This window comes from Chaetodon trifascialis, chromosome 13 (genome assembly GCF_039877785.1).
Source record: "Chaetodon trifascialis isolate fChaTrf1 chromosome 13, fChaTrf1.hap1, whole genome shotgun sequence".
NCBI classification, from domain to species: Eukaryota; Metazoa; Chordata; class Actinopteri; order Chaetodontiformes; family Chaetodontidae; genus Chaetodon; species Chaetodon trifascialis.
In genome coordinates, this window is record NC_092068.1 from 21,674,002 (window position 1) to 21,698,983 (window position 24,982).

The 24,982-nt window shown below is 42.8% G+C and overlaps 1 protein-coding gene across 1 annotated transcript; it reads right to left on the minus strand.

The window, feature by feature from the left end:
• Positions 1-477: 477 nt before the first annotated feature.
• Positions 478-23,295, minus strand: bcl2l11 (BCL2 like 11). Its single transcript, XM_070978439.1, has 4 exons — positions 22,952-23,295; positions 20,080-20,432; positions 14,405-14,523; positions 478-1,993 (listed from the first exon to the last, which is right to left on the minus strand). Exons 1-4 carry the CDS (start codon positions 22,966-22,968, stop codon positions 1,829-1,831), a joined length of 654 nt encoding a protein of 217 aa, XP_070834540.1. The 5' UTR covers positions 22,969-23,295; the 3' UTR covers positions 478-1,828.
• Between the last annotated feature and the right edge of the window lie 1,687 nt (positions 23,296-24,982).

Consider the following 24,982-nt stretch of genomic DNA (forward strand, 5'->3'; position numbering starts at 1 on the left):
AAACCAACACTTGCCAACTACATTCAGTCTGGCTGCTAACGATAAATCCAGAGGCTGAGACACAGGACAGTGGAAGACGGTGCTGTTTGATCAGCTATTGTAGAAAAATGCTTTTGATATTAAAACAACGTCAAAGTAAGAGGAGGAGTAAACAAGAAAACTGGAAATGACACACATGATTTCATTCCTGGTTTGTTCACCACCTTGCCCTTTTGAGTTTCGCTGCACTGACCGGGCAGCTGCGTAACTGATTATCAGTGTGCAAAGTCTTTGCTTTAATGCTGAACACAACCCGAGCAAAGATGGAGACGAAACCCCTTAATGCTTCATCTTTTAGGTGTCCATGTACAAAAGTGCCTTCACCTCTCAGTCTGGCTCTAGTGGAAACATGCAGGCTTTTCCGTACAGAGGAAGACTGGTATCAATTACTCACAGGCTGGTACAGTATCATCCTACTGGTATCAGTGGTGAGGGTCCTTTTTTTTTTTTTTTTTTTTTTTTACATATTAACAGATCATAATGTCTATTGTGTACCAACTGCTGTTTAATAAGTCATAAAGTCATGAAATACATGAAGAAAACATTAATTTTGCAATTTTCCAAAGACTAGAAATTTATATAATATAGATGTTTAGAAAACTAGTGGAAACTCAAAGAAATGTGTTCTCATTTTTATTTGAATGTCAGGATCGGTGCATCTACTTGAAAGTACCTCTTAAGGGATGATAATCCGGATTACAGATTACTTGATTACATACTTGCCAAACAGTAGCTGGAGAGCTACCGCAGCTAAAACGTGAACCAGGGTGTTGGAATATGACACAAACAAAATGGGACACTCCATCAACAATCCATACAAATAGATGATCAAGCTGCATTTGGACAGGATTCACTTCTATTGGGAAAGTTGGGTAATTTTAATTTGTCTGTGCTGATCAGTCAGAGCACACTTTTCCCGAGTGCTTGTTTTGTCAAGCGAAAATGAAGATGACGAAAGAGTTTAGTTACTGAGGATCACAGCATTTTACCACCCACCTCCCCCCTCCCTGGAATATCAATCCTGTCCAAATGGAGGTTTGAAGTCTGTAAAAACACCAGGTCCTGGCATCTGATGATCTCTTAGGTCAAAATGCTGGTTTGCTCTTATTAACTTTCAATGGAGACAAAAGCAGACATGTCATTTAGGGTAACAAAAGATGGAATGGCGCAGTAGTTGACTAACATTGGGTGATGGTTCCCACACAGGTCATGAGTCCATGCTGGATCCCGACTGGACACGAGTGCAGGATGACTTTTCCCTGCTTGAAACCTTCAGAAGGCAGAGATGGGGGAACTTATGTGGACCGGACCCACGTACTTTAACAACCCCGGGTCTGTAGAGTTGCTCGCCGGAGAAACTCATAATCTCTGTACAATAAAAACACCTTAAAAGAAGCCAAAAAAGTAAACAGGAAACTGTACAAGGCACATTTGCATTTCCACAGGCGTCATTTTGCACAGAGGCAGATTCAGATGACATGATTGCCGCTGCGCTGGAAAGGAGTGCAAAATCCCGGCTCTTTGGTAGCACAGAAAAGGCTCAGAGACCGTGAAGGAAAAACAGAGGTGACAAAACAAAAATGCAGGCGTTTTAGAATTCCTTAAAGGTGTTGACAAATCATTTCCATCAAAATTAACACAGCCAGAAGTCTTCTTCCTCACTCGGGAAACAGGAGGAAGTCGGGTAAGGCTTAGTTCCCCGCGCACGAAAAGGAGATCGAAGGTGTGATGAATCCAACACAGATACATGATCAAAGAAAAATGCTACGTCTGCTGGGTTTTCCAAAGGCTAAACCTGAGAGAGGTCCTGGCTGCCTGTGCTGCCTTGCAAGTAGATTATCCGTCCAATCACGAGGAGCAGGAGGCCCACGCAGAGCAGCATGGCGGGCTCCTGGTGGATGTGCGGCAGTGGATTCGGATGGATCACGACCCGTCTGTGTCGCCCCGCCATACCCTGGAACAGAGAGGAGAGAGAGAGGAAGAGATGCTGTGATATGAAACTAGTGTTTGAAGATGAAAAAGTACTTTCTTGTCAGCTCGTTTGTCATGTCATGAATCATTTGCATTGGCTTTTGCATCATGTGCGTGTCCAAGTGTGTTATGATATACATCAAAATGTTCACGTAAACACTCTGCGGTCCCTTGATGATTTCAAATCAAACACACACACACACACACAGCATGTTTACATCCACAGGAAGCAGGTAAGTACAGTTCTCTACATCCTGCCACAACTCTCTTTACACTCTGTGTCTCCAGGTGTGATTTCCTTACATCACCGTCTATATGAATGCATATGTGCAATGTGTGTTTATGTCTGCATCTGTCTGAAGGCCTCTGATCTCAGTGTTGTCACTACGACCATCTTTACTCAGAAAGCACACATGAAAGCAAACTCTTTTTTTGGGAGATTCTCATACAGTAAAGACTCCGATGAGTCACAAAATGTGGGTGAAATATTTTTCTCTTTAATACAGAGAATAATACCACAGAGAAAGAAACAGTCTTTGATCAAAGCTGAAACAAAATACAAATCAACATAAAGAAGAAAAAGCTGTTGGTAGACAGGTTAAAAAAAGACACAAGACAGGTTAAAAAAAGGGTCAAAATCAAAGCAACAGAGGCCGCGGTGCCCTGACTTACAGTCTGAAAGAACTCTGACTTCAAATAAGTTGTGGCGCTGAGTGAAACAAACAGAATGAGACCATTTGCTAATTCTTTTTGACATACACCTATCTGAAATCAGCACCAAGACCATATATTTAACATGTTGCCTCCTCAACTTTATTCATTTACAGCAACACATTTCAAACACGTTTGGACAGGAGCAGCTAAAGACTGGGAACGACGTGGAACGCTCCAAAAACACCTGTTTGGATCATTCCACAGTTAAACAGGTTCATTGGTAACAGGTGATCGTATCGTGTATGAAAGGGGCATCCTGGAGAGGCTTACCTGAGATAAGATGACATCATCAGGGTAATAATCAAACTTTGGAAATCACGGTCCAAAACCATAAAAGACATTGTTCAACTGTTATCACAGGTTGAGGAGTTTATCCTCATGGTGATTAAAGTGACCTTTACCTATAAAAATGGTGGAGTTCTCCTTTACACATCAAGACTCATTCAAGGCCAACAGCCAGCGACACGACTGCAGAAAGTCTTGTTGGAGACATCTAACGGGGATCAAACCCTCACTAACCTGTGCTGTCCAGCATTCAGGTATTTCTTCCATTAACCATGACATCACCTTCAAGCTGAGAGTTAATAAGTGAGATCACCTCCTGTAGTTCTTCGCTCAAATGTCTTTCCTGTCTCTTGCTATTTTGAACGCCTCTCTGCAGTCATTCCGACACACTTGGCACGCTGTTGACTGAAACAGGTGTTTTCTTTACTGCTCGGCATCCCTGCAATCTTTGGCATGGGTCCAACGCTCTGGCAATAGAAGCAGCTTCTCACCAATAAGAGGTCTGCCAGATGGACAGAAGAGAAAGGACATCTCCCCTGGGTGGACGTGCACCGGGAAACGTCGCCCACAGGAAAACACTCCAGGAACAACAAGGTTCCTGCTACTCAGGAGAGATGGAAAGGTGAGTGGACATCTCCACAATGCATGACTTCGCTTACACTAAGAAACACAAGCTGCAAACTTATGTTAAGAGCAGGACAAAGGATTCACTGAGAGCTTATGCTATCCTAGCGGCAGCTCTCAGGTGTGAAATGAAGCAAAGCTCTACTTATAAAAACCCCACCATCCTCAGCTACTATTGCTCCAATAAATAAAGGTTTAAAGAGGAAAACTTCCACTCTGACTGAAGCGTTTACAAGAATAACGAAGGAATTTACAAGAGCAGGAATCAGTTTTTCCGCTGGAAGATGGATGTCCTGTTTTGGCACGAGGCTCTGTAAGTACAGCCCAGCCGGATGGACTGTACAATACCATCCAGACATCGACTGGCACAGAATAAGCGTTCTGCCCCGGGGCGAGGCTGCTCTCTGAAAAACAGGATCTTTATGGACGAGAGCGAGAGGGGAATATCAAAGCTGTGCGGTTTGATTCGAAAAGTGAGCCAAAAACCACAGAAACCAATAATGTCAGAGGAGGAAACAGGTGAGAGGAAGACTAGTTAACCCTGTGATGAATCAGTCTGCTCCTGATTCTTCCTCTGACTCACAGATGACCATAGAACTGCCACAATACTGATCTGAGACCTCACCCTGATTTCCTGTGCAGAACCAGTTTGACCAGCCGGATAGATTGCTAGAGAAAGGAATGCATCGTTGAAGAGAAATCCACAATAGCTGAAAATAAACCACAAAACACAATATCTCTACATGTGTTGCATCATCTAGAAGACACACAGGCTTTTGACCCCTGTTCAGACCAGAGACACAGAGGAAGCCAGTCCTAAGGAGAGGAAAGCAACAACCTGCAGACAACGTCAATCACGGGCGCGGATTTCCAGCCACGCTAACGTCGAGTCGGTTCACTTTGGTCCACAGTGAAATATCTCATCAACTATCGGATGGATTGCCATGACACCTGGTTCAGACATTCATGTCCCTCTAAGGGTGAATTCTAATAACTTCAATGATCCCTTAAGCTCCATCTAGCGCCATCACCAGGTCACAATATGAATTTGTTCAATACTTTGGTGGGTGAATAATTAACTTGCGAAAACTGTCACAACCTCGTCAGCCTCATCAGTGCAGCTGTACTGTTTTTAGTGCTAATTTGCAAAAGTTAGCATGTAAAAATGCTAAACTGAAATGGTTAACATTATACCTGCAAACATCAGCATGTTAGCACTGTTACTGTGAGCGTGTGAACGTGCTGATGTAAGCATTTAGTTCAAAGCCTGAGTGCAGTCTCACAGACACTGAGTCTTGTTTATTATTCAGTGAGGTTTAAATTAAATCCACCATGAAAGGGGAAAACTGGACAGCATTAAGACATGTGGAAAAACATTTAATTCTAACATAAAATGGACACAGCAGTGCAGGAAGTCGCTGAATGAGTAGCAGAGCCTAAGAGGTGTAAGACTCATTTGGCTGCTGCTAAAACTGAATGTCATCAAGGGAGTGTTTGGCAGTGAAATGAAGAGCAAACTCTCTCCAAACACTGATTTTTGGGGTATTTGGTTTCATCTCCACCACCTAAATTTCTGCCATTATCATAAATCAAGATTCGTGTGGGTACAGAGGCTTGAGCGAACAGCCACTAGTTCAGCGGTCTCTTTTATTTGGAGCTCAGAAGTTTGTCGTTCGACATCACAGATTAGAGCTTTGCTTTTGACTTCTGCAGAAAGTTGGAGTGGATTTTTTACAGAGGAGCAAACTTTGCAAAAGCAGCAAAGGGCTACAATTGTCGTTCAGTGATTTATTTTCTCAGGTTACACCATTTCTGACCTTTAGACGTGTAATTCTACTTCTCTGCTGTAACAACTTAAGTTATCGTTATTAATGTTAATGCGCTTGCAGCAGCGTTCGTCATGTTGCACATTAGAGACTTGTCTCTCCTTAAAGCAGCCTTGGAAGACAGACACAAGGTTTGTGGTTTCTGAGCTGGCAGAGTTTCTGTGCTCTCTCCTCACCTCACGAACCGCTGTCATGATTTAACTGTCGAGATGGTCTGCAGTTTGCAGAAAGAGACCACGCTGGCAGATTTATGAGTGTCAAGACAAAAAGCAAACTTACTGAGAGCTTATATAAAATGTTCAATTTGTTGATGTCTAGATACCCGACTGTGTAACTAGTCAGGGAGAGATTTCTAATGATCACTTTTAACTTCATATTAATCACATGTTGTGACCCAAAATGCAGAATTCCACCTCTTCAATATTGTTCAACGTTACAGTAGATCCAGCTCTGTAGCTGCATATCTTTTACATCAAGAGCTAATGAAAGTGCAGGAGAACCAGTCAATGACAACATACCAGGAGGATGTGGCGAACCGGTGAGGAGCTGAGACTTGATGCGTGTGGTTTAACACAATTGACGCATTTGCATCTGACCAACATCTGTATACAAGGTGTCTCAAACCACCTCTGGAACAGATCATGAGTGATTAGATCACTGTCCTACTTCAGTGCATCTTGGGTGCATTTACACCAGCATTCATTTGTGTTAAGTATTATCAGAGCTGTCTGATAGCAGAAGGTGCATGTTAAGAGTTTCTTCAGCTGGTTTTACGGATTCAAAGGAAGAGTTTGACATTTTGGCAAACACACTTATTTGCTTTCCTGCTAAGAGGATTGAAGGGCCATTAGTTGAGAAGCATGAGCATCTTATGATTTAGTTAGAGATCAACTTTAATCTTTGTTTTTTTTGGTTTTTAGGTGAGAGATCTGGGTTGGGCGGTCTGAATGGGGTTGGCACTGGGATGGTTGGGGGTGTGGACACAGGAGTTTATATTAGGGCTTTGAATGATTGACAATTCAACTGTAATTGTGATTAACATTTAATCCCAAGCGATTTTTTTAACTCCCAAAAAAGACACTCAATCAACTGGAGCTAGGGGGTGCAATCAGATGAATTTTAATTACCAACGACTGCACAAGCTTGGAAGATGCATGATGTGCAATAAGGCTAATAGCTTAGCTTAGGATCAAGACTGGATGTAGGGGAGAACAGCTACTCTGGCTTTCTCCAAAGTTAAAAAAAAGTGCAGCCACCAGCACCTCCAAAAGTCTCAAAGCACTGTGCTGCATCTTTGTTAAATCCAAGCACAAACACTAATGTCTAAAAGGTTCCAGCAAATCAAGTGTTCTGGGAATACAAATGATTAGCTAAGCTTAGCTAAACTGGGCTGCTCTGTTATTTGGGTGATTGGTTCCATTTCACAGTCAGGAGAGGTTGACTTCCACTGCAATCAGAAGCAGATGCACTCCTCAGCTGGAAAACTGCAGGCTGAGAGTCTGACACGAAGCCAAAACCAGTTCCACTAACCAACACTTGATATTCGACCTTATACCTCAGGATTACAGAAAAGGAAATACACACATATGCACACATAGACACACATGGGTAATCATCTAATAGCTACCTCATTTAAACTCTTACCTCAAATGACCCCTTCCATCATCTGAGAATAGAAAACCTGCTGCCACAAATCATTTTCCTGCTGTCACTGCAACTCTGCAAGCTTCGAACGACTTCAACTGGCACACACACACACACACACACACACACACACACACACACACACACACACACACACACACACACACACACACACACACACACACACACACACACACACACACACACACACACACACAAATGCAGGCTCCACAATGTACAGTACATAGACATGCATATAATACTGCTGGTGTGATGCAATATGAGAACAGGCTGATAAACATGAACAAAAAAAAGATCCACAACACAAGAGAGAAACCAAGCAGGCAGTCAGCCAATCAACTTGCTAGACAATCAGTTAACCAGAAAATCCATCAGTCAGAGAGTAAATCAATGCACCAATGAATCAACCGCGCTGTCATTCAACCAGCCAATCAAACGAGATGATACGACTCGTGAACATCTGCACATCTGCTTGAACAGATAATGATGATTATAATTGCATGTTTAATCTAAACTGCTGCAGATCGTGTTTTGTTTAAATACGTGTCTAATATCCCACCATGTTTTACATTATCGTGAGAAAAAAAGTCAAGGAAACCCATCTCAGGTTTAAAGTGCCTGCAAGTTAATTTGCATAGAAATGACTATAATGGTGCAGGACTAATCTCGTATAACGTCCTTATTTCTCTGTTTGGGTTTGGAAACTGTTGATTCTGCCTGTAGATTTTGGGAAAAGACACATCTGTGATGCAGAAGATTTCATCTCGTCTTGCTCTTCTCCCTCTCTTCACAGTGGAAACATTGAGTCAGCCCGTTCCAAAAAGCTCATGTGATTTTGTTTGGTCACCACAACTTACTATGCTGCCTCTCAAAAATAGCTCTCTAAACAAGGCTACACTTACAAGCGCACACACACACATACACACAAACAGTACACACACAATGTAAACTGTTATATTATTTCTCGATCCTTCTCACTCTTACCTCTCTGCTTCTTAAGAGCCACTATGCAAACCTTCCCAAACACTATAATTTGAAGGTTTTACTCCTTAAAATGCCCCCCCCCCCCAGGGATTTCTTGTTGTTAGAACATGTATAACAAGTTTAAACAGAAAAATCTGCAGTCTCAAATTTCCGTCCATGTAAATATCTGTCTACACATTATCCTTAACATGCAAAGCCACACATCGACACCCACACACAGATGCTGCATTAGTGATACTGCGGTTCTAAATGTGGCTGATGGCCTCCATCACGTCATCTCTGTTATTACTTATCTCTTTTGTCCTTTTTCCCAAACGCATGTTGTGAAGTTGAGACTGCAATAACTGCCAAGCATGTTTGTCTCCGCTCTGCGTTTGATTCTGACCGGTGTGTCCATCCAGAAGCTGTCCACCAAAATCACACCTTCACTTTTCAATGTCAGCATCACATTTTAAGACGCAATCAAGGAGCTTTGTGCATGGAAAGTGAAGGGAAACGTTCCATAATGTGGAGGACACATGACTGCAGCATGTTGTGGTCTGACACAACACAACACAACACAACACAACACAACACAACACAACACAACACAACACAACACAACACAACAGAAACGAGGTGTGTAGTTCAAGAGAAAAACTTGCTGACACTGAAAATATTGCATACTGATCAGATTTTGTGAGTAAAGTAGAGCTCAGAGGATGCTCATTGCTGGAATTTGTGCAATACGGAGTCAGAAAAAAGGCTCTGTGATGCTGAAATAAAACTTTATGAAAACTTTCCAAGTGTCTTTGAACTCCCCTCCAAATCCAGGACGAGCCTTCAACACAACAATCCTCCAGCCTGCCTGCAAAAAGGCAAATGCTGCAATAAATCAGCATTTAGTCCTTTACTCCACCGAAACAGGAATGTACACTTAACTCGTGGATAAACAAGGGTTAAAAATACTGCGTCTGATGCACTCTTTGTCTTTCATACACACTCGAACACACATAAACAAAAACACAAGCAGCCAGTCAGTGACACCCGACTGGCCCACAATGTTCCTCCGAGTTATTTCTGTCTTCAGGACAAAGGGTTTTTACCTCTTACTGAAAGATGACAGAGTGTGTGTTGGAGTTTGAGTGTGTGTGTGTGTGTGTGTGTATGTTTATGTATGTGTGTGTGTGTGTGTGTCCGTGTGTGTGTTTTGGCAGGATAATTAGACCTTGTGCTTTGCTCCCTGAGAGTTTTTTAACCACAGGGCTGAGCCATAATGAATCTACACTGTCACGGACACTAGACACACACACCACACACATGCACACACACGCACACGCACACACATACACAACAGACACCATATTGAGCACGTTTACAGATGTTTGAAAACAAACGCACACATTGTGTAAATGTTTAACTGGCACACATAATCACGCACACATTGTGTAAATGTTTAACTGGACGAGTGTGTGTTGGGGTGGGGGGTGAGAGAGGCTGGCTTAAATGAGGGCAAAGGAGAGTTGAGCCGGTGAGAGAGAGGAAGACTATTGAAAAACAAATAATTACTTGTCATTATATTGGCGATTACGCAGCGCTGTACATGTTTTCCTGGCAAATAACCAACGACTGCGATATGGTTTGTGTGTACAAGTATTTTTGCAAAAATGCTTTGCTAATTTGTCAGACAACATAACGAAGCGAACACAGAGAAACCAGGTGTGTGTTTGTGTGTGAGTGCGTTCTCAGATGATGTCAGTCATTTTAAAGCCTTTACAGTCTGAAGTGATGCAGCTCGGCCTCCACGCCTTTAGGCAGTGAAACTGAACAAAGCTCTTCTGTCAACAGCGGCAACGTGCTGGCAGCGACAGCAATGTGAGGGTAAGTTGGTGATAATGCGAGTACTTGTCAGAGAGCACTAAAATATACCCCAAAGCCTGCGGATCATTTCACAGATTATATAAAACCATCCTTATAATACAAAACCTTCGGGCTCAGGTTCCTTTTTTATCTTTGTAGAGGAATAATTATTCATTCAGCCTCTGTCCAGCTGGCCTCATATGATGATCTATAATGTTGTTGAGAATTTGATTACATTTCTTTGTTTGCTGAAGCGACCGAAGTATTTCATAAATACATTTCTGACCTGCTGATGGCAGCACATTGAAAAGGAAGCGATGATATCTGTACCAACTTCCATGGCAGTCTATCCAGCAGCTACACAAAAATGTCAGCCTTGTGGGGGTGAGAGCTAGAGTCCTCTGGGAACCATGAATGTCTGTACTAAATGTGATGGCAATCCATGAATACAAGAATGAAATTATTTATTTTATTCTTTGCTGTTTTTCCTTTTACCTATATTAGGTACAATTGTGTTAAAAACTGCATCTTGCAATTTATGATATACTTGTGGTGGGATTTCAGTGGCTGAGTGAGCAGTATTAGCAGAGTGATACAGAACTGTATCATCTGCATAAAGATGTTACAATTTGTTAAAGAGGATGTAATGTTTGTGAACGAGGAAGGACCCAATACTGAACCTTGGGGAACCCCCTATGACAATGGTAAAAATACAGAAATACCATTTCTCCAAACCGCACGTTGCTGTCCATGATACAAGAAGTGTTCATGATAAAGCCACACCAGTAACCTGAATCACCCCAAATTCACCCCTGCCTAGCCCAGCTGGACTTGATCCAGGCATGATTCATGATGATACACGGATCTTGCTGGGCCAGTTTTATGACGGTGTGAAGTTAATGGCATTGTTGAGAACTCCTTGAAATTTCCTTTTGCTTAGAAACTTCCTCAAATTCAACTCAGAACTTTCAACTATCAAATTCAAATTGGCCAACCCCCCACAACCCCAATGTGTCTGGATTTGGTCAAAGTTTCTGGTGGGGTCATTCTTCAAGGAAAACTGGTCTCAGATGAGAGACCAGACATGTTGACTCACAAGGAATCTCAGAGTGTCAGTGGAATAGAGACACTATGATTCACACCTTGGGGGTGGGGGGATGGGGGGCTGTCTTGGCTGAATGCTTGTTGGTGGGCTAACCTCCTGTAGTTTAGCCATGCACACTTTGAAACAGGACCATTAAACTGCAGGCAGGCACCATAACCCATCAAGGAGATTCCAGTAGAGTGATAAGGATGTAATCCCTCACCGGCATCCTACCAGAGGGACTGTCCAAGTGTTCTGGCCTCATTTCTTCAGCCTATGTTCATTTTGCACAATCATGGTTATATTGGGATCAAGTTAATCACTCATCTGTGCAGTCTTGGCAGGACAAACTGCAACAACAAAATCGTCTTTCTTCCCATGCTGATGATCAAGTATCTGATTCAAATCTGAAGAACCTGAAAAACATCTAATGCTACTGTGGTTATGAAATCATGTGTGACCGTGCATGTGCACTTGTCCACAGCAACACCAACACATGGCAAGAGAACAGGGAACAAGCCTCCACGTTCCTCTTTTCTGTGCCTCCTCAATGTTCTGCAGCACAAACAAACACACATTCACACACTTTTGGATAATTCTGCACCCGAGTTCACAAAGGTTTGACACTAGGACACGTACAAATGCACTCTTCTTCTCTTTCTGATGGTGTGACTAGGTGTTGACTCACAGCCTCAACTCATCACGTTCTAACATATTTCTCCGTCCTCCCTCTGTTTTCTTCTGCAGCTTGAGTCACAGCTGCGAGGGCCAAACCCGCCTTGCCTCGCCTGACTCTTGGCACTTACCTTCTCCCAGCTCGTGGGATTTTTCATGTATGGAATGAATTCAATTCTTCCTCATGGCAGTGGACTGCTGTCAGCCATTAAACTCCTGATTTTCCCAAACCTCTGGGCCTAACTTGGTGAAATGTTCAGGGAGCGTGTTGACAGTATATCTGATCATCCAGAAGGCAGATGAGTGCAGTGATTGATCAAAACCAAAATGTGAAAGAAGGATGAGTAACCCGGCTCTGTTAATGATGGGTTTGAGAGCAATGTGATGACTGCTGGAACCACAAGTGCACTCAAATAACATCCCTTAAGGGGTTTCATGGCTTTTTTGTTACACATGCAAGAGTGTTTGGGCGGAAAAATGCAGCGGCATGAGAGCAAAAAGGGTTAACTGTCTTCTGCTGGATGCTCATTAGCACCCAGTAGGTTAAAGCCGGTAGGAGAGTTGTAGCTTTTATAGCTGCTAAGCTTTTGACACTGAGGCAGCATTTTAAGCTCGTCATTGGGATGTAACGGTCCTGTCATGCCTGTTCTTGACTTTCACTTTTTAATCTGTTTCTCTGATGAGATTAAAGTGAATTCAAACCAGCTCTGATTTTCTTCCCTCTTTCTCTCTGGCTTCCCAAAGATCCAGTCAGCTCTGGATCTGGTAGAGGAGTAAATAAAAGTAATGACGCAACATGCAGAAATGTTGCCAAAGACATTGAAGCCAAGAGGAAATGAACTCTTAGTGCAACTTTACAACACACCCTGACTGACTGATAGGAATACTGCACCATTCAGAGGATTTCTATTGCCCGCAACAATGTGATGATCCTCTTCAGTGACTTTCAGCTGCCATATCATAATCAGACTCATCCATCTTTCAAAACTTGTCACCTATTAAATAAATAAACATACAGACAAGCTGAACAAAATGCAAAATGGTGCGTTTAAAAAACACATTGGTTGGTAATTGCAAAAATAAAAAGGCCCATGCTATCAGCAGGCAAGTCTCTGCAGACAACAATGCTATTTGCACCCAAACCACGACGGTTTCCCAAAACTAACTGAATAGTTTTGGTGTCTAAACGTAACCGGGCTGCAACTGAATGGAGAAAATATGTGACACCGCAAAGGTGACGGAGCAAACACTTAAAGGTGCCCTGTGGAGTTTTCCTGTAAACAAACAAAAGTTATGTTTACATTCAGTGTTTCTCACCCACCACTGCATCGCTGACAGATGTGTTCAACGATCTTTCCTCCTCATAAATCATCTGTACACTCAGCTTCTTTCTTTTTTAAAATCGGGCCATGTTTACATCCATATTTACAAGCTTGCACTCTTCTTCTTCATCCCTGCATTTGCCAGCACATTACCACACTTCTCTACACATCAGCCACCCACTGTCAATAATCACACCAGTGTGAATCCAGTGGCAGGAGTGTTTATCAAAATCATACAAATTCTCATATAAACATTGCTTACTAATGCTACTGGTGGTCAGAAACTCCACAGGGAGCACTTAAGTATAAAACTTTACTGTGTCTCCATCTTTTAACAGCTGCAGGAGGAGACTCTGGAAATGATTTTGCGTTTCCTCTGTTATTAATTAGACACAATTTTCAACTCATTTTCAACCATAGCACCACATAATAATAATACTATACATACACAATTACATCTAATATTCAGAGCTTCCTGTTCTCATCTGCCCAGAACAAACAGCATTCAGAAACACCTCTTTGTACATGAGTACCTCAGACAGTCTGCCAAGAAGTAATAGTGCTGAGGCTGAGCAAATACGCTCTGCTTTCATGATGTGAGCAATCAATGAGCTTCTCTGGGTCTCACCACATTTAAATACCCTAAGTTGTACCGCTAAGTTTTGTTTTTGTTTCTTTCCCACTGCTGGAAGCTGGCAGAGGGCTCTGCAGAGGAGAACAGTGCTGCTATTCCACCTCAGCAATTCCATCTTCTGCTCCTCCACTGTTGATGTCCTTTTTGTATCATATGGCTGTTTTCTTGTTTTTTGTTTTGAGGGTTTAAACTGCAGTGGTTAATGTGGCATCTGGAATTTCTGCAGCTTCAGGCTGGCGGCTCGGTTATTTTCTGATCAAGAGTCATTTCGTTTTTCTCACCCCGAGCGCAGTGGAAATAACCAGCTGGTCACAGGCTCCCTCTGATCACCCAAGGCGGCATTTTAGAGGCATGTTTGTCCTGACCCCCCATCTGTTTTATGTCTACTTGCCCTACTGAGCATACTGCTCATTTTCAACAGTCTCCAGCTTCATATTCACACAGTTAAACAGACGCTGTTTTGACTTGCTTTGGTTGTGGTGCTGCAGACTGCTGTGATTTGATAAACACTGACTAATCAATTGTGGCAAACAAAGATATTAATGAACCACGTTGGATGGAGACACAAATCACTCAACAAAATGTGATTTTACACACTCACACAGTCATATCTAGGTTGGACCCAACCTTTGACATAGCCGACAATAAACCTTTTAAGATAACTTACCACAACAATAAGAAAAAGACTACAAAAGAGACAAAGATCCCACACAAGGACACACATGGAAATATTGTCACTGACCCTCAGGAGAAGCAGTCTGTTGAAATCATCTCCAATGTGTCGGAGCTCTCGTCCGATTGCCTCCATCTGCATGTCCTCTGCGTTTCGTGGCCGCGTGCTAGAGGGGCTGGGAGAGTGTCCTGAAACAGAGATGAAAAGGCATGCAGAATTTGCTATAACTCTTGCAGTGATTAAAGGTTTTAATGCCACTGAAGTTCATATATTTTGGAGATGCTAAATTTATGTGAATCACAATGTGTAGTATATATCATGAGTGTGTAGTTTTACATGTTGTTGGGGCTTTAGGCCTGAAAACAGTATGAAACTTCAGCACCAAGGTATCTAAAATCTGCAGAAACCACAGATGGACATGACTGTGGATGTATTTATGTAAGTGTATACACTGATCCAAGATGGTGGCTCATTCATTGCAACAATATGCCCACTCAGTGCACCAGTGCACTCATCAAATGATGAGCATTACCAGAGCTGCAGTTCAGACTGTGGTCACAACCCCAAAATCACCACACAGCCTAAGTGCTGTAACTTCCTGTGAGCTTGACTGATGGAGCTTTTGACAAACAGTGAGGAACACTATTTAAACAGCTTTCCAACCAACACTTGAACGCAGCAAAACGGTTACAGTTACCAAAACACACATTCGGAGCACCACCAAAATCCTATCTGCAGTAACAATCTGAGGACATGAAATAACAGAAAAAAAAAAAAAAAAACCCCACCAAGATACGCAGTTAGTTTTATCTGATGTTAGAAAAGATGCGTGCTAACAATGCTATGCTAGGAAGCACAGATGAGAAGCGAAGCAGGAGAGATTAAAAAACACACAACTTTAAAGTTTTATGTTTATGTGACAAAGACTGTTGATTGGATAGATGAGTGAGCAGATCTTTTGAAGAGCTTCTATGTGAAACAGACACAGTATTAAATGTGTGTGTTTCACTAGCATCACAATGAAGATGTAGAGAGATACCACTCTGTCTGACCGGGTGAGCGAACATGTGTGTACGCGTATGTGTGTGTCTTTGTGGTTAATCTGTTATATTTTCAGTCTGAACTACAATATGAATATGAAAGGCTCTGACCTCTTACCGATTTCCACTTATGACTCATGAACGCTGTTACGAAACCCAGACTTAATATTTCTCACATCCTCCAATATTGACGAGACCAACGCAGCTGACTACACCAACAGCATCCACAGGAGTGTTTATGATGGGAAATATGGGCAAGGCAGCCGTGTAAGGCATGAATACACAAAGCAGTACGAGAGAGCACTGGAAAGTACAGCAAGTGTTTCTTATTTCTGGGGCTCAAAACTAACTTTTAAAGGCAGCCGCCAGGTTAGCAACCAGACGTGCTGCCTGAACGTGATGCGTCACTGATCAGCTTCAAAAATCTTTTTGTATTTCTCTCAGGTTCATCTGGTTCTTGAATCAATTTGCACATTGGTTTGGGAAGCTGATGGGTTTGATGGCTTTTCACCCCACAGTCAAACAACTTCATTTGCTTTGCGATGTCTAGAACACGAACGCCTGTGTGCACGTGTAGAAATGTACATAAATGCACTGCAGACGCCAAATAATGGAACAAAGATGACTGAAAATGTCTGATGGATGCAGCTCTCATCTATGCATCTCTCAACTGGTATGAGCACAGAAGAGCTGAGGCGAGTCAGTCATGTGACACTGAGGTCTCACTTTGGCCTGACAGCCCCGACAGTACTGGATTTTTGAGGATGACATTGATATGAACCCATGACTCATTTCTGCTCTGCCGTTTCTTGTTACTTAACGGCTGACATCGATACTGATACATCTGCAATAAGCTAATGTTGCCCAATATATTGACTTCTGTCTACTATTTTTTTAATGGACATTAGCTCTGTAACATGTATTGAACCAGGATTATTTTTCCAGGAAATTATTTTAGAAAATAAACACAAAAAACAAATGTTATGTGTTTCTATTCATGCAGTTCTCACAGAACTAGCACCCTCTGAAAGTTCTTTACAAGGCTTATAATTTACGGTTTGCTAATGCTGAGACAACAGCCATATTTTGGATCACTGTATTTTCCTTGGAGCAGCTGACTTGTTCCAGAGGACACAAATCTTCAAATGAATAGTCTTGATTTTGCCAGAATACATAAAGAATAACTCCTACTTAAGACGGTCAATTATTAGACAGCTTTGTGCGCGTTCTTAACTTAGATTTCTTTGTGAAGTTCATTTGTTAGAGCGAAGCCTCGAGCAAAATCTATCTTTGTGCAACCAGCCCTGAGGTTGTGTTTTAATTAAACAGTGTGAATATAAATCAAACCACGCAAATGCATCAATGCTGACTGTTCCACTTTGGCAGAACCTGAAGAAACATGACTTGAGGTGTGATTTCTCTGCTGCAGGAGGAGGAAGCGTTGTGATAGGATGGCTGTAATCATGCTGTCAGGGAGAGAACAACAACAAGATGATAAACTGATCCTCCTTAAGCTCCGGCGCTCTATCTCGTTCTCTAACACACCATCAGGCCGGCCTTCTTGATAACTCAGACTTTTTTATGTTGAGCACAATGTGCGATATTTTGAATGAGTGTGTGTTTATCTCCTGCCTGTTCTATCTGATGGAAGTAGTGAATGAATGCAAGGTGAAGGCTCACTGTCTGCATATTACAAAGGACCTGCAAGCCTATTTTGACTGCCACACACACACATGCACGCACGCGCACACACACACACACACACACACACGTGCGCTCGCTCGCGCACACGCAGAGGCCTACTTTGATTGGCGTACTTAATGGATGACACACGCACACGCTCCTCTGTTTTGACTGGTATCTTGTCTGTCTCGCTGCAGTGACACAGAATGAAGGAGACACAGGGCAATCAGTGAAGCTAATCACTGCTATTATACAAAGCAGACTCATATGTCCAGAGGTTACAATACGCTGAGGCCTACGGAAGTTTAAGTTCAGTCTCCAGAGATCACTTTTTACTGACAAAACACCACCATCTATGTAGAAAATACATATCCAGACAGATATGGATGTGATTCAAGCTGAGGTTTGTTTGCTGGGGTTTGTCATCCACTGTGAGGGGATTCACTCTGTTTGCTGGTTGCTTTGTTTGTTTTTGTGCCAGATCTCAGCCTCATGCCACAGTGTTGTTTATTCCTAAGCAACAAGATAAGCAACTTTAGCCAACAGCGTCGTTGCTTAAAGAATGTGTGTCTTGTTCCGTTTTAATATCTAAATAAATAGCAGAAATAAAAACAGGATCAAAGCTGGGAGACATGATTAATGTTCAGTAAACACTTTTGTTGCAGCATCAACATAAGCTCATGACCACAGAACTTGATTTTACATTTTATTTTAAACAACGAAGTTACGTGAGACTGAATTAGAGGGAATCATGAGGCTGACTCCAACAATGTTGGGACTCTGCATAAAACATAAATCAGAACAGAACATTTGCAAACAAATTGTGTTTACCATCAACATGTTTTACGAAGTGTTCCTGAGCCCATGTGGTAATCTCCTTTATAAAGTCATGTGTTCACAAAGTGGTGAACCTCGCTCGTAAAGACTGAGCCTTTCCAGGATGCCCCTTTCATACCAATCATGATACTATCATCTGATACCAATCAACCTGTTTACCTGTGGAATGTCCCAAACAGGTGTTTTTGGAGCGTTCCACATCTTTCCCAGTCTTTGAAACGTGTTGCTGCATCAGATTCAGAATAAGCAGATATTTACAAAAATCAATGAAGTTGACAGGGTCAAACATTAAATATATTGTCATTGTGCTGTTTTTGAGTATATGCCAACAAGGATTAACAGGTTAACACATTCTGTTTTATTTATGTTTTACACAGAGTCCCAACTTTTTGGCATAAACTGGCTTTGAAGACTACAAGTTTCAAAATAACAAATATCTGTCGATGGGAGGTCAGAGCGCTCCTCTTCTACTTGAAGCTAGCAGCTTGAGGCTACATTAGCCGCTACTAGCATAACACACACGCATCTCCAAGTTGTGGGTAATGTAGGCATTAGATTTTGACAAGGATGTACAGAATAAATGTGATTCTGCTGTATGACTGTTTTTACTTTTGCTTTTAACCTTGTCCTAACCCTCACCTTAACAACAAGTCTTTACCCTAAAGTGTAATGATTTACATTATGGGGACCTGCATTTTGTCCCCACAAGTACAGCAAGTCCCCACGCTGTGACTGTGTAAACAGATTTATGTCTCCACAATGTGAGTAAGACACGGGCGCGCGCACACACACACTTGGGCGTGGTTAGTTTAGCCAGAAGTCAAGACCTTTCTTCCTTCCTGTAAATCTGACTCAGCAGGATTCAATGAAAAGAGTGAATCAATCCAACATCAGCAGCTCTAACAAAAGCCTACTGATACGTCCGAGTCAAACTCATTCACAAAGTGAGCGATGCCATGTCTTCACACAGGAAGTACAGATGAACATAATCTCTTATTTAAGGGATTAGTTTGAGATATGGATTGAGATGTTGGATTATGTGAATGTCACTTGTTTCTGTTAAGGTTAAAGATAAGATTTCACTTGTTTTATGGCCCAGTGAAGTTCACACAGTCCACATTTTTATAGTGATAAAATAAACATATACTGGACATCACTTTTGTACAAACAAGTTTCAATTGATCGTGTGGGTTTTGGGAGGGTTTCCACTCACAGGGATTAAATGCTACTCAACAGGAAGAAGAGTAATACTACTGTGGTATGAAGACAGGACAATACAGCAGAAATGGGTTTGTGCTGAGTAGTCATGTGAGTGTGTTTTGGATCTGCATGTTTCAGCCCGAATTTTTTGGATTTCCCTCTGAGGACTACTGCAGCCAGCTTTGCTGTGTATTAGTCAATAAATCACAATGTGAAAACAAAGCTGAGACTGATTTACTCATCTGAGTATCAAAATACTACAGAGGAAATCTCCTTCCCTCATGAGAATATCAGCTAGTGAAAAGGGAGTGCCAAAACATCCTGAGCATGTTTTTGTACATCTTTTTTACTATCAGTGTTAACACTCAACACCACTCGTCCAAACCCCCAAATATTTGATAAAGGAAGCTTCAAGGCGCTTGTGCTCGGCTAATATCTGGTTTCATATTTTGCTGTACACCCACACAGCAGCAGCAGCAGCAGCTAAATTTCACTGTGAAAACACCCAGAGCAGCTTGCATGGTTGATGATTCAGGCCAAAAACTTTCACACACGACCGGCACGGTTTTGTTTTTTATAGTGTGTATGAGGGTGTGCATTCATGTATTTGACACTCAGACACCAACACTGACTTTAAAACACAATTTTAAAATTCATGCAAGATGACAAAAGTTAGTACTGGGAAAATTATGTAAGGTGAAAGACAACATGTCACTGACAGAATGTCTTATCACCTACAGCTGCAGCAACAAGACAAAGAGAAGTGCATCCTCATGCGCAAAAATATGTGAATTTGCAAAAAAAAAAATGTTAGTATTAATGTTACTTAATCAAAGGCTTGCATCACCGGTTTATTCGCCGCTATAATTGTCACTATTAACACTTGTCAGAGGACTTCGTAGTGAGAAACACCAACCTATTCCGCCTACGTGTATTCAGTATTGGCGGTTAGTCATCGGTTGAGTATGCAAAGTGCCTGCTCACCGTGCTGCTGGTGCGTCCCCGGTCCTCCGCCGCGCGCCTCAGCCATGCGCTGTAGGGCGTGCTGCATCACCTGGCCGGTGAGGCTCGGAGTCTGCGTGGCTCTGTCAACCGTCACTGGCCTCGGAGAGAGCGGGGAACTCGGCAGCGAGTCGCCGTCAGAGGAGAAATATCCACTGGAAGCGCGGCGAGGGAGGTGGAATATTGACCTGGTCTGAAACACGCCAAGGCTGTCGCCGACGCTGGCTGAACGGGAGGTTTGCGCTGAGGCTCCAGCGGCACCGCCGGGTGGTGGATCTCCTCCGCTCCCCTTTGTTGGCGTTACTGCGGTCGAGCCATCGGACCGGTTTGGTGGTCTGTTGGATGAACAGAGCGGCACCGTCAGCGTTGGCTTTCATCACTCTGGACAAACAGCCTACAGCCTCACGTCTCCGCTGCATGCGAAGCTGCAGCTGGATGAGGCAGCGCTCTGCTGCGTCAGGACTCGACCTCGCAGGCTTTCCTTTAGAACAGCGGGATTTATACAATATCAATCTGATTAATCTGACAGGGAGTCGCGGTGACTGGCGCGCCGACGAGCAGACTTTTTTTTTTTTATAATAACAACAATAAGTTGCCAATAGGTTTGTCTTTTAAGAAGTGTTTGCATATTCTAGCGCGCGTCCCACTGCAGCGGATACCCACAGAAGCCTTGGAGTATTGTACTGAAGGTTTGACTGGTTTCTGAGCAGTGAATATATCCCAGTTCGGACAGGAGCCCAGGTTTCCGGCCCAAACTGGCCGCCCGGTGCGTCTCCATTGTGCGACAGAAGTTGCTGATAGCAGCAGATCTTTGTTTGACCGGGTAACAAAAAACATCAGGCATAAAGGAAGCGGCTGGAGTAACTTCAACTGCGTCACACATGAAATATGAAAGAAACCCCTCTCAGCGGAGCAGTTAGTCTGGAAAAATTATTTCCCAACCAATCATCCAAAACAGCATTTCCGTCTGATCGGGCATTTCTGCTTATTTACAGCTGACGAGGAACTTATTGAATCACGGTTAAATTATGCGGACATTATATTTATAAACTCATTTTATTGGAAACACATTTACTTGCACTGAGGACAAAAAAATTACACTTTCATGATATTTTATTTTAATAACCGAAATTGACTCTCGACGTGACATTCTTAAAAAAAAAAGACTCGTCAGAATAATATTTTGTTGCATCGCTTCCTGTTTGTCCAGACGGAACTACAGCTTCCTAAGCGCTTGGACTCCCAGGGGTAATGACCTACTTCTGCGCCCAAATGACCTAAAATTGACTGTTTTTTTGCACCAAGTCTTCGAGCACTGACAAGCACATTTTTACGCACCTTTGAGGTAAATCGTCATCTTTTTTGCGTTTTACGCATTTTACGCACGGAGAAACTGCGACAACGGCCGCACTTTAACTAGACGCGGTGTCTGTACTCCAGCCGCATTGAAATGCAGAGTTTCCCTGAGGGCTCCAGCGCAGATGACGAGGAGAGATATTGAGCGTGTCAGGCGTCATGTTGACAAACGGCACCAAAAAGTACAGGCGGCCACCTCGCCGAAAGGAAAAAGCAGAGGGAGGGAAGAGAAGGAAATCCGCAACGCCGGTACCGGAAAACTGGCAAACAAGGCATTTGATCAAGTGTCACGGCAAAATATTTTAACGAGATCCCTTCAGCAGCACGTCTGCACCGTCACTGTTAGAACATGAAGAGGTAGGCTGTAGTTAGTGTGTCCGTGGGCGACGACAGAAAGCCCGAGTCTCACAAGAAAAACTGACATTTCAGATTACACGATAAGGTTTCACTTTACTACTGAGACAAAGATAATAAAGTACTTCAGCAGCTGTCACATGGACGGCGTGTGTCTCTTGGATTATGCTTTCTATATTTGTAGCTTTCCTCTCCAAAGCCCAGTGGTGTGCGTGCGCCTCCCACAGGGCAGTACGCACACTTAGAGTTTCCAAAGCTGGCAAAATGATCCTCTGCAGTCCAGGAAATTGCATTATCACGAGTGCAAATACCAGAAAAGCTTAAGGTGAACACGCTCGATGTTAAAAAATATCACGTGAATTCATTACCTGACAAGGAGCGGCAGACTAAAAGGCGGCTGACATCGCTCATAACAAGAGTCAGTCTCTCTTATTTCAGCAAAAATCAGCTCCTCTATTGGAGGAGAAACATCACATCGTCCTTTTAGTGCTGACAGCATTTGGATATACGCAGAATGCAAAATTACTGCCTTAAACAACACACATTTTCAGCAAATCTATAATGAATGTTATCATCCGCATCCTTGAGGACAAAGCGACACGGACCAACGCAGCTTGACATTTAGAGCCAACACAGCCTTCATCCCGAGAGAAATGCCGTTGGCACTCAGTTGTTAATGGGTTATGGAGTTCATGAAGGGAACTGAAGCCGGCGCGCTGCGTCGCCAAACATACCGGCAAAGTCAGGATCAGTGCAAAACGCACTAAAAGCACTCTCGATGTAGCGTAACAAAAGAATCCTCCATAAATTTGGGAAGGGTCGCTTGAAACTCTGACTGCGGTATTACAGGAATATCATGTGAAAAGAAAGCGCCGTTAGAGTTAATCAAAATCGGTTTAAGTCACTTTTACGCGTCACTCTTCAGCAAGAATATAACAACAAACAGAGAACGCATCACAATGTAAAAACAAAGCTATTATTATTTTCCTGGATTTTAAAAACGCCGCTAAATAACCGCTGCTGTTCGCAGCGCGACAGCTGACATGCCGGTAGCACGGAGCGAAACTGGACTTAAATACTGGTAGTAAATAGTAAATAAAGAAATAAAACACAACCAACCTCTGCTCCCTCTGTCCCGACTCACCTGGACGGATGATGCATGTCAGTGGCGGGACATCACCGCTGGCGCCGAGAACAACACGATGACAAGCTGGAATATAAATATGTCTAAATAATATCAATGCAAGTCCAAATAGGGTCCACGGGTCCAAAGTGAGCAAAACATTCAATTCTAAAAGAAAAAAAGGGCAAAAGTCAAATAAATCCCAGAGTTTTGGCTCAGGTTTCCCCGGAGAGGAATGGTTGAATAATCCGCCTCGTCCGAGTGGAAAGTGCACAGAGGAGGTAAACAAACTCCAGCCAGAAACTGCGCTTTTTTCTGCTCTCACAGGGTTTCCTTCCTCTCTCCCTCTGTCTCTCTCTCTACACTACAGAGCGTACTCTGTGTGTTCTGCCTGATATGAGCGCTCCTCCTCTGTAAGCAGATCCACCTACTGCTGGGTGGGGTTTCTCCTCTGGCTCTAAACTCTCTCCTCTGTCTCCCCCTGCCTCTCACATGAGCCCCTACCGGCATGAACTGCTGCAGTGTCTGATAAAAGTGACAGGACATAGGCTGTTATAGAGGCTATATTAATAAGAAATACAACAGCTCATTCTGTCTCTCATGTCTACTTCCTCTCTGTGTCTGTTTCTATCTCATACTAATCCTAATCAGATCTTATCATTCATTCTCTTTTAACAGGATTAAGTTTATTCCTGAACCCGTTTTCTACTTGTTGCTGATTTGTTGCCCACATCTCTGTAAAACTTTCTGAAAAAAAAAGTCACAAAAAAGTCTTAATGATGAATTTGTCTGAAAACACTGTCTTTCAGAAGCTGCAGGTAGACACCTGTTCGCCCATGTCTCGTGTCATTTCCTGTTGGGATGCTGCACTAATTTCTTGCACTGAAACAATACTTTGAAGATTTAAGTGTTCAAATCCTCCATTGTGTGTAATTTTGTTTTTCAAATGACAGACTGTTGTGTCAAAATGACACAAAACCAACATAAACTCCACCATGAAATGAAAAATCACTCGAACTGACAGATTCCATTTTAACCAGAATCTAAGAAAGCAGAATGTGCCTCAGATATCGAGACATTCACAATTTGGACGAAACTGACACCTACACTTGTGCTATGACTGCTGCCATGAAAGTAGAACCCGGTATGAGCTGCTACTGCTGCTGCTGCTGCTGCTGCTGCAGGAATGAATCATCCTACCAGCTTTGTTGATGCGTCTGACAAACGGAGAAAACTCTCTGAACAACATTTTTACATTCTAGACATGTGACTGCACTCTGGTCATCTCTGCTTTGTCTAATGTCTTGCACTGTTTATTTTTGCCCCATGTTTCTGTGTCATTATGCACTATTTTCCATACTTCTGATTGGTTGACAAGTGTCCGTTAAAATCACCGGACTGTTCACTTCAAACATGGTTCCGGTTAAATGTTCAACTTTAAGTTGAACATCAATGGCCACTGATGCACAGGACATATTGTACATCACTTAGCCCAGGCAAACAAACAAACATTAAATAGATCTTGCACCTAAATCAAGTGAAATAAACACAAAGCAACGATTGCTCACAAGTGAGCGTGCAGTTGGATGGATTGTCATGATCGAGGTCACATAGAGCATCGCTGCTGAGGAACATTTAAAGTCAGCAGCTCTGAGGTGAGACCTGCATCATGTCTCTGATCTCTCTAGTTACTCCTGTTTGACAGTCTCATGTCAGAACTGACTATAAACGTCTAGATTTTTTCTGAATGCTTAAGTATTGTTAATGGAAGGATGTTCCACTTACAGGATGCCATTGCTGCATTCAATGAAGATGCTGAGGCGGAGTCGAGGCCGAGCGGGCGCGGTCGGCCAGAGAGCAGTGATGGCCGCCTGGGAGCAGCAGGAAGCCCCGATCTCCACAACTCCGACAGCTGCAGGGGTTAGAGGAGCATGAGAGGAGTCGCACGCACACAAATCGAACCAGACAGACAAAAAGGCGAGACGATCAATACCATTTACATGTGATCAATACTGATCAATTCCTCAGAGTGTGGGAAAGCAGTAGTGAATG